The sequence below is a fragment of the Lingula anatina genome, chromosome 6, assembly GCF_051362555.1.
Source record: "Lingula anatina isolate TDL-2025a chromosome 6, LinAna3.0, whole genome shotgun sequence".
In the NCBI taxonomy this organism is placed as follows: Eukaryota; Metazoa; Brachiopoda; class Lingulata; order Lingulida; family Lingulidae; genus Lingula; species Lingula anatina.
Genome location: NC_141772.1, coordinates 15,914,155 through 15,925,341, shown reverse-complemented (window position 1 = coordinate 15,925,341; position 11,187 = coordinate 15,914,155). Strand labels below are relative to the sequence as shown.

Genomic DNA, 11,187 nt, shown 5'->3' with positions numbered 1-11,187 from the left:
AAACGGTGTTTCATGTCATTTAAAGACGTCTCAAGGAGCTGAAGCAGCTACGGGGATCGTTCGACAAAATATACTCAGCGGCAGTGTCTCGACGACATCTTTTATTGCCATCGGCCTGAGGTACACGCAAAGACGACTTAAATCACATTTTACTCTGCACTTGTCACTTGGTAATATCAGTGACGATTAAGACGACAGAGGAGAGATCGATTTTGGGAGACGGAATTGCTACGCTGCTTGCTACAGCTGGTACCCCGTAAGAGTCGACGAAGCACGTTTCCATACCTGCTAAGAAAAAGTCTAGAAAAAATACACCGTTTCATGCTGTGCTATGAAACTGAGTCGTGTACCAGTCCAGCCAATGTAACCATGCGTGCCTTTTATTCTCTTACGGAGCGTCGACTACAGTGAGTTGTTTGTTGAATATTCAGGGTGTCGATATTTGGCCGGGTCAGCAGACGCCGGTGGACTTTATATAGATGAATATATAGATGTGCCGTAAAGGAAAAACAAAGAGAAGGGATGCAAGAAATATTGAACAGTTTACTACCTACAAGTTTCTTGACGTCATCTGTGTTAAAACAAGAGAGACTCGTGCAGGGCGAAATGAATGAAAAACGCACTTGTGGTAACGCAGGTAATGTTACGTAATGGCCATATTCTGTTGTGTTTCTGTGCCTTAACTTTGATTTAGTATGTGTGTGGGTGGGTGTGTGTTTTATGAGAATCTCTGGCCTACTGCAGACAGACACACTGAATGAATATTTCCAATGATAAAATAATCACAATTTACATGTACGTTGGTCATGATCCAGTCATGATAGGAATGTTTTTATTGATCCCACAATAACGTGTGCTCTTGTAAAAAATGGAAAGCTTTTTGTGCCCACTCCATATAACTGTCAGGCATTATTTCAGTGGCAAATGTACTTTGAAATATAGAATAGCCATATACACCCCCTCCAACCATCTCCACTTAGTTAGGTTCTGAATCTTGTTTCTCATAGGTATTAGCCGAGTACCCTGAGTTTGAGAGAGTTCTGCTGTTGCCAGTGTCATGTCAATAATAGACAGTTTAATTTGCAGTGCTTTATGAAACTCGGGGTAGAATTTAGCCAAACTATTCCCTTCATCTACCACAGAGAATTCCCACTTCGTTATTGTTCTTATGAAGGAAAAAAAACCTCAAGATTTTATACACTTAGTATTAAACAGTATGATTAAGAGCTGTTGACACGTTTAACATTTCTGTCTTTATATTCTTGGTGATATTGCCGCTGGTTAATTGAAGCTTCAAGTCATGTGGTGTGTAGGAGTAGGGTAGGTGGAGAATATTGATTTCTGCGACCAGTAATTGTAACAGCATAGCAAAGAGAAGTCGTTAAATACCATTTGCTTAGGCTTGAGGATCATTGTTAAATATCCCAAAATTAATTGTGATTATATCAAAATGCCATAGCTATTTGTGTCTGCTTGCATGAGGATGGAAGTGATTAGCTCTGGATGAAAATTTGTTTATGTATGTCTGCCCAAAATAAAGATTGCTTATAGAAATCAATGTCATTATTGCTCCTAGCAAAAAATTGCCCATTTAAAATATATGTATTCTGTACTAGTATGTTTATTATTAGACCACAGATGTATACTAGTATTTCCATTGAGTTAATGTCAAAGAAAAACAACAAGATGGTAGGGAAAGGAATTTTTATTTCAGCTGCAAATTATTGATATAGATTTAGATAACCTATATTTCAGATATATACTACTACCTGTCATGTTGTTTAAAATGGTTATATTTTCACTTTCAAGATTTTGACAATTTTTAAGATATTCATTTACTTTGTTGTTTATATATTACATCATTAAATCATAACTTAGATTTTTGTGTACCCAATATTAAGTTTTTGGTGAACTTTTGGACCATTGTGTCATCTGATCATGATAATATTCAGTCACAATTAGATTAGGAGTAAAAAAAAAAAAAGCCATGGTGAATATTTCACTTGGACTTAACAATATGATAAGATTTTGACATGAAATTTCGAGGATGACACCAGATGATATTTTAGATAGGCTGCTTGAATATCATTAAGATTTTATGATTAGGGTGGCCCTTACTAAACATTGTTTATTAGAAGTTTATTAATATTTTATGAGGTGAAACATAGAAATTGAAGACTGCTTGTTTTGGGTAATGATGAATTATTTTAAATATTGGTCAAAGTTTGAGGTGACTATGAATATTTGTAAGCACTGAAATGTTCTTATATATGGATGCACCAGAACATAAATTTATTGCGTCACTGAGAAAATATATCCAATCTGTTTAGTTGACATTGGCGTAATATGGAAACATATCCTCCCCCCCCCCCCCCCCCCCCCCTTTGTGAGCCGTGTTTCAATTACAGAATGGTAAATGACAAGATATTAGTCAGGCGCCTAATGATGTAGTTACATCAGCATGATGCTGTTATGTCTAATATGGTGTCACACGCTGTCAGTAATTGAAACTAGGCTCGCAGGAGGTGGGAAGGAAACACAACCAAACCACAATTAATCCTTCATTACAGTTTTGTTTTAAAGTGAAAACTATTGCCTTGTTCAATGCAGGTTTTATTGGACCCTTTCATCTATACCATTTGGTATTTCCCAGTATGTGACTTAATAACTATTTTAGAATAAGCATAGAACATGATCCTTTATCCAGAAGTCTGATAGAACTCATTATTCACAAATGATACCATCACACAGTATATGATCGACCAGTGACATAACCACTGGTTTTTAACCAATCAGAGTAAAGAAAACATATTATCAGTCAGATGACCAAGCAATCAGAAAGTAGGAAACATCATCAGTTGGTCACAGCAATGACGGATATGATAGTAATGTTGCAACTTTTGATATTATCTTGGAGGACATTGACATTCAAGCATGAAATGATATAATAAAACAATTAGTGACTTAGTTTTCCATCATTATGTTGTTGCAGACCTCAGAAGAGTGTCATTACCCTCGGTGCATAGAAAGGTTTCTGCAAATGAGGTTTAATGTCGAGTGTTGAATAAAAACATCTGCCTGTTTATGTTTTTTTTACCCAGGTACTGAAGCTCTATCATTTCCCAAAGATTCCTGATTGCGAATCTCAAATCATATTATGATTTTTATGGTTTGAGGAAATCACTAAGCTTTTCCAAGAATTGAGTATTGTCAGAGTCTGTTATTCTAGCTGGTGCATGTAGGAAGCCAAATGCAAATGGATGTAGATGCATGTGATTAAAGTTCCATTAGACCAAATACTAGTACTCTACATTATTAACAGATGCTGTATCTGTGTGTGTGTGTGTGTGTGTGTGTGTGTGTGTGTTTATTCTGATCTCTGTGTCTCTCTGTGATGTCGCCAATATTGACCTTATTGCCACTGACCCCCACCCCCTTCTCTCCCCGCTTAAGTCCTACTCAATGAAATATGGATATTTCCACTCAATTTATTTCAGTTTCATCAATAAGTGACAGTATTGCCTCAGCTTAGTCACTTCTGCTGCATGAGTTCTTACCATTTTGTCTCATCCTTATTGCGAATGATGCCATTTAGAAATCGGAAAATAGCAACGATGCTCCATTAATTCTCACAGATTAAAAAAATCAGGAAACCAAGTCAGAGGGAATCACAATAGTGAAGCACAGTGGCAAATTCTTTTGAAATGTCAAATTGGTTTTGATTCTTTGGTAGTTTATTGTACAATCCATTTTGTTTAAAAGCACATTTACGTAAGACCTGTTATTTCTGTCTGATTTTTATCAGACAGATGATTAATGGCACTTTGCAATCATAATGTTTAATTAGCAGCAATGTTCCATTTGTTTGTTTCACGCTGATGGAAAAAAAATAGGAAGCTTAATTACCTTTTGCAATGTCCTTGTTTAGAATGTTGAATTAATATCTCAGTGCAGTGAATTAAGTTTTTTCTTTGTTATTTTTATTGTCTCTTTATTGTGATGATGAAAAAAATTTAAATCATTTCTGAAAAAGTCATGATCAAAAATTCTTTGATGAAAGGTAGACTTCATTTTTCATGGTTAAAAAACATTAAACTTCTCTTTTGAAAAAATTTTCTTTGTTGTAATTCATTTTATTTAACTAGTAAATAGTAGTATTATAATTATTTAAAGACATGATTTCCAAAGAGTTATAAGAACAGTGGTGGTGGAATTTTTTGGAGTTAGTGGAAACACAGTGTCATTTTCCTTGAGTGCAAATTATCTGTAAGATGCTCCATGCAGCGGAGGGTTATAGTATGTGACTAAAGAATAAGGAGCTTCTCGTCTGCCTTCAGGGCAGGAAATGAACCAAGATCAATCATATATCGTGCCATTAAATTTGGTCAAAATTGGGTTACTCAGTTTGGTCATTACTGTGAATGGGTATTTCTTGATGGCGGTTTGTCTGTGAGCTTCTTTTGCGATAGGGATTAATTTCTGAATTCTTTGTAATGATGCTTAATATACCTGACAGAAAATCTGGCCTAAAGTAATAAAGTGAAGTGACTGTTTGAGATTTTTTTTTAATTTTATTTTATTTTATTTATTTTTTTTATTTATTATTTTTTTTTTTTTTGTCATTGGAGAGATCAGTTCAGCTAGAACTAACCAACAAATTAACTTTGAAAATTTTCATTTCTATTGTTTTAATTCATAATTTCTGAATCTGCAGCATTAAAGAAAAATTATTTACAGAATCATTGGGTTCACCATATAACATTTGAAGGTCTAAGTCAATTGATAGCTACAGTAGTTAATTCCTTTTCCTTGAGGAATCTTTTCTACATAAATGTGGCACTGTATATTTGTATTTGCTTAGTACTGAATAATCACCTTCATAACTGAACTTGACAGTAATTTGGTTTTGGAAACAGGGATCATCTTTTTTAGAATCATTGAGTATTTTCCCATCATGATAACCTTTAAGGGGCCCCTGCTTTGAGAACGTATCTGTCCCAATTACAAACATTACACAGTTAAAAGATGATTTCCACGAAATACAATGCCCAATTTTTGGTTATCTATTTAACATCTTTTGGCATTTGTGTTAATCTGTTTCAGCTGCAGTGGGATTATTCTGCGGCTCAAAGATAAATGACTTGCCTATAATAGCAATCCCTCATTTACATCTTTCAATCAAAAACATGGGGTGCCCAGTATCCTCAGGAGACATTACTAACAAAAGAGAATGATGATGAGTATTGACCTGAAGTTGCATTCACGTTGCAGATAGGTCAGCCCTTCTCTGCAACTCTTCAAACATATGTAAGGCCTTTTCACATTGAGCAGTATATCTTACTAGTAAGTTATATTTTAGCTGTACTACTGTGTTTTGATTGACAACTCTTATATGAAAAAGAGTCACCTAAACTGGTCCTTACATTTTAGTTGAGTAAATTTAAATTATGCAATGGGTGATTTATTCTTTTTCACATCCAACTGTTTGTGGCATAGGCTGCCCATCTTGTGAAGCAACTTTTTACTAGTCTAAGAATACTAGTAAGTAATACAGTGTAGCCATTTTTCTGCATGCTTGATTGATTATTATTCTTTCATGACTGCATATAAAGAAATCCCAGTAACCATTATTTATTTATTTATTTATTTATTTATTTATTTATTTACTGTAGTGTAAATAATACCAAAATATCACATTTGTCAGTTGCATATATCATATGTTATCAATTTTCAGTTTTCAGTTATATTGAGTGCTATCCAGGTTTTATAACCAGTCAGAGATAGGTTTGTAAAATATACCCGCTTATTAAGCAATATTCATTGTGTCACTAGTCACTGAGTGCATTTTATTACTGCAGGATGAACCAGTATAGTGTGTTAAACTGTATTTATCACATAAAATACTAGGCAGAATTTTTTTTTTTTTTTTTTTTTTTTTTTTTGCATTTGTTGCAGCATTCAGCAATTATAAGTATTGCGGTGTATGAACAACTTAACCAATACAGTTGAACATCCCAGTGTAAGCTGTCACCATTTCCTGAATGATCACTGTTTAAGGCTGCATTCACATGAAAAGTCTATTTTCTAAAAATCTAAAAATCTATTTGCGGTATTTTGTGATCACGGTCTGTGCCCTGAATACCCCACGGCGTAATGACGGGCAGCGCGAGCCAGTTACTTCCAAAGCTGTAATCAATTCTCAGCGCTGCCAGTAATTACGCCAAGGGGTATTCATGGCACAGACCGTGATCACAAGATACCGCAAATAGATTTTTAGAAAATAGATTTTTCATGTGAACGCAGCCTAACAACCCTACTACCACCTTTATTACATCTCCTCTTCTTATAATTATCAATATTTATCGTTAACATTTTTTTTTATTCTCCATAATTATTATTTATCTTGTAGTTAGTTCTATTATAATTGTTTTGTAAAGGTGAGCTTATAATGCCAATAGCCAATTACCACCTTTATATGTATTATATATGTATTATATATTATTAAATATGTTTCTTGCATCAATAAATATGATGGAAAAGAAACACCCTGGGATACAAAGGACAATAAGGTCTGTATATGTACATGTACTAGTACATTTTTCCGTTACCATTCTTTGCATTTCCAGTGCATTCTGAAACTGAGGGTGTTATTCAAAGACCCCATTCCCAGAGATTAGATCAATCCAACTAGATCGACCTAACTCCCTGGGGGTTCACGCGAAATAGCTGTCGGCCGAGTGGGCAAGAAAGTTAATTACCCCCTTACAGCTTGTAGCAGGCGGGACGGACATTTAAGCCGGATTATCTGACAGTAATCTAGTGAGACTCCCCACGGGGATAGATCAATCTAGAATCTATGGGAATCCACCCAAAGTCTCACTATTGAGTGGGCTTTTGATTTCAAGGATGTGGTCTGTTGAACATAGTGCAGGATTACCAACATTACAGAACTCGGTCAATAATTATAGATTGTTAATAAGCTCATGTTTTTGATGATAACATAACAACAAATGAAAACATAGTCAGAAATAAATGGAGCAGTTTGTGTTTTGTATCGTGTATGTGTGCCGTTTCTAATATTGGAGAATCTGATCAGTGACTGATAACTGAAATTAGTTTCCACAGATCTTTGGCCTGGGCATGGTAGCTTCAAACTCTGCCCCTGACTGAATTACCTTGATTCTACAGTAAAAACTTGAAAATTTCATTGGAAGACAATTTTTTGCCGACATACGCAGTCTCAATTTCATGTAGCAGGGGCGGATTTAGGCCGTCTTCTGGGTCTTCTGGAAGACAGTCAGATTTTCAGGTTTACATTGATGGGTATCAAATTTTTTCTGTTGGAAGATAGTCAGAAATGGAGGATGGATCATCAAAGATAATTTAGAAGACTGTCAGAAAATATCTCTGGATCCGCCCCTGTGTAGGTCCGCCATATTTAGGTCTTATCCTTGCTAAACCTCAGCTATTCTCGATGTGAATGTTCTCATTAGTGTCACCCAAACAGAGCCTTGATCTGAACTGGACAAGGCCAATTTCTTTTAAATAAGGTTACAATATTTTGTATTAATAAAATTATGGTGGCAGGAAGTAAAATTCATAGGATGTTAGTCAAGGCTATCAACATGCTGTTTAACTCTATGTAGAACTACTTATAAGGCCTTTGTGAATTAGATTTAAATGCCAAAGTTCAATCCTTTCCAGTTCTAAACCACCTAAAATGTCATGTAAGCATGCTCTGATATTTAATTGTCTGAATGATGTATGACAGGCTTAATGAAACAATAAAGGGATTATCAGTTATTAACTGTGGAATTGGAATATATTGTGAGGGTTATTGATAACTTTGAGCAAACAATATCATTTTCGTGTTTGAAGAACACAGGAAGGATCATAGTGTTTTGGAGTAGGGAGAGACACTTGAAATCATCAATTATTGTTTGTCCAATTGACTGTTTCAATGGCACATGCAGTACTGATATACTTATTCTGCTATAAATTGCATTTTTGTTGGACATATCAAGTAGAGAACAATGTAAGGTGTGAAATAATTTATGTGTACATCTTTGAAGACACACGTAACCAAAGCAAGTCTAGCCAAACAAGTTCAGTTGAGTACAGCATTGTTCATGATGTGTTTGATAAACACATACACAGCTATTGTACTTGTTTACATATAATATGCTTCTAAAGACAGATAAATTATCAAGTTCACCAAAAAAATAAGCAGTTTGCAAGCACATGCATGTTGTGGAGAGAGAGAGAGCAAATGGAGATGGAATTTATACTAAAGGAGGAGAGAGAGAGAGAGCAGGTCTTCATAAACCATATAAGGATGACATTTCAGTTAACAGTTTTAACTATTTGAAACTATTTTTAAGTGGAAAATTGTTTGTATCTTTCCAGGCGTAGATAGCCGTATTAAGTTCAGCCTCCAGCCCCTCCCTGGTGATGACGCCTATCAGCAGTGGTTAGATGCCATGAAAGCCGTGGTGCGCCTGCCTATGGGGATACCCAAGGAGTTCAGGAGAAAGGTTTGTAACTTCCAAAGCTGACACTGAAAAGAACTAAGACCAGTCTTAAAGTGAAGACCATTTGATCTTCTTTCACTATGCTTTGATCTAAGCTAGGGTAATCAGCAGTAGTCCACCTACATGACACCTTATTTAATTTTGTTTTCATATTGAAAATATTTCATCAAATAACTTTTTAAAATCTAAAGCCCTTCTTACTTCTGTTTAATGTCAACTTTTTACAGTGCTAGTAATTTTCCTCAAATGCAACACAGTTTTACCACATGCATATCACTTATTTTGCATTTAAAACAATTTTCAGCTCTGTACCCTTTTACATTTCTTTCCAAACATATATGTTGATCAGATTTTCAACCAAGTTTACAGTCATAGCATAAATCAAAACGTATTTAGATAAGACCATTTGACCCTATGACCTTGGACCCTTATTAAACAGGGGACATATTTTTACAATACTTTTTACATGTTACCACGTTTCCGTTGAACCTTACAAATAAGTTTTTATTAACTACGTAACAGTAAATACCATGAGTAGATAATCAACCAAGCATACACTTAAAATTTTATATGTTTATTTTATCATTAAGGTTAACCTTTAAGTTGAACCTCTCTGCGCTAATTGTAGGTGTGGCTGAGTCTGGCAGACAATCACATCAAGAACCTCAGTGTAGACTGGGAGAAGACACTGAAAGTGACCTTCAATGAGAAGAGCAACCCTGATGATAACAAGTTGGGACTGCAGATTGTAAAGGTACAGTATCGTGTGCCGTGGTGGCTACTCTGAATTCAGGGTGCTGACAGTCAGCAAGAACAGCCACCCTGATGATAATAAGCTGGTATTGTGATGAATTTTTTGTAGTTTTTGTCAACAAGAGGGTATAGTTGAATGTGATATTCATGGTGAAGTGCATGTATTACATGATAAAAATGAGCACAGGATGCAAACTATGGTTTCATGATTGTATGATGCAAAATGCAAGGGGAATGTGGATTTTTTTTTTCAATTTCTCAATCTTCATTTTTTGGAAAATGTTGAAAGATATCAGTCTTGTGGAATAACTTTCAATTATGAATTTAGCTACATAAATCCAAGAAATATGAAACATCCGGTAACGGTTGCTCTCCAGAGCTATTATATATGTATAATAAAATCTTTCCCACAAAAATGAAACTTCAACTTGTAATTCAGAACTTTGTACATGTGTATCTTTATTTTCGTTTTTTAAAGAATAAAAAAAATGCATGGACAATTTGAGCTTAATGTCAAGTGATTTTTCAGAAAATTAGTTTGTTTGCCAAAAGTTTACTTTAGTTCTAGGAATTTCAGCAAAACACGCTTGGGCCCACATTTCTATTTTATTTGATTCCGAGAAACCAAATCAATTTCCTAGTTAGTTGAAATTTCCTTTTAATGCTGTCACAGGCCTTAATGGAGTCTGGACGGCTTGGAAATTGAAGCCAATAGTGGATTTTATGGTATCTGTGTATCTAAAAAGGTCAGAGTAATTACCATTCTTGGTCAACTAAGGGTTACGGCAATGATTGTATTTCCTTGCTGTTTGCTTTTAAATTTGTGCAGCATTATGGTTAATGGTTCATTGATCAGATAATCTCTCTCAAAATTAGAAATCACATTTATGGTTTCATTGTAGAGATCACAAACTGAATACTGGAAATAGCTTTTTGAAAAATGACATTCAGAAGGTACAGCATCGACTTTCACATAAGATTTGAGGAATGGATATTTAAAAAAAGAATTTCTTAGAGATTGATGATCAAAATGTGTTATGTTGATAAAAATGAACTTGTAATGTGCATTAATGGAATGTTACACATCACCTATTTTTCATATTGTTCTGCCTAGCCATCTTTATAAATTAATGTGTGAACACTTATATTCTGTATTGATATGATATTTACAATGCCAGGTTGAAAAAAGAAAACTAAAGTGATACACTTAACATAGTCTGGCATATAACAGTCTGCCATTTCAACCAGTGACCTAGTACCAAACATGTAAACTTGATTGAGTAAAATTATGTAAATTCGTCCACGAATTGACCACAATGTCTGCTTTAGACTAGTAGATTTCTTAGACACTGGTGACCTGAGGGACCACTACCCAAAACCTGCTAGTACCAGTACATACCAAGAGGCAGTTTTACCTTTCTGTATCCTCTAGTTATCAAAATCATCCCACATATTTCAGGATCTTCACAGGACAGGCTGGTGGTGCATACCCAGGAGTTAGTATAAACTCTCTAGTTTGCTAGTTATTCATATTATCCTATATATTTCAGGATCTTCACAGGACAGGCTGGTGGTGCATACCCAGGAGTTGGTATAAGCTCTCTAGTTTTCTAGTTATCCATATTATCCTATATATTTCAGGATCTCCACAGGACAGGCTGCAGTGGTTTTAGTGGCCAGGATAATGAGCAAGACAGGGCTGTGTTGAAAAGAGTGCTCCTGGCCTATGCAAGGTGGAACAAAACTGTTGGCTACTGCCAGGGATTCAATGTCATTGCTGCCTTGATATTGAATGTTATGGAGAGAAAAGAAGGGGATACTTTGAAGGTAAGCTTCACAAAGAGGAAATGCCTTACACTTGTTCATTTGTCATAACCTTATTAACACAGTGACTTTAGGATTT

General features: G+C 35.1%; 1 protein-coding gene across 4 annotated transcripts in view; it reads left to right on the top strand.

Moving 5' to 3' along the window:
• Positions 1–11,187, top strand: part of LOC106154903 (TBC1 domain family member 30) — a 51,507-nt gene that overhangs the window by 27,304 nt on the left and 13,016 nt on the right. For 3 of the 4 annotated variants that reach the window (XM_087014926.1, XM_087014927.1, XM_087014929.1), the window contains 3 exons: positions 8,407–8,534; positions 9,160–9,285; positions 10,926–11,111. In XM_087014926.1, the coding sequence (XP_086871052.1) occupies positions 8,407–8,534; positions 9,160–9,285; positions 10,926–11,111 (440 nt within the window). Of the gene's footprint in view, positions 1–478; positions 638–8,406; positions 8,535–9,159; positions 9,286–10,925; positions 11,112–11,187 lie in introns of those variants that run through there. The other variant, XM_087014928.1, reaches the window with a different exon arrangement.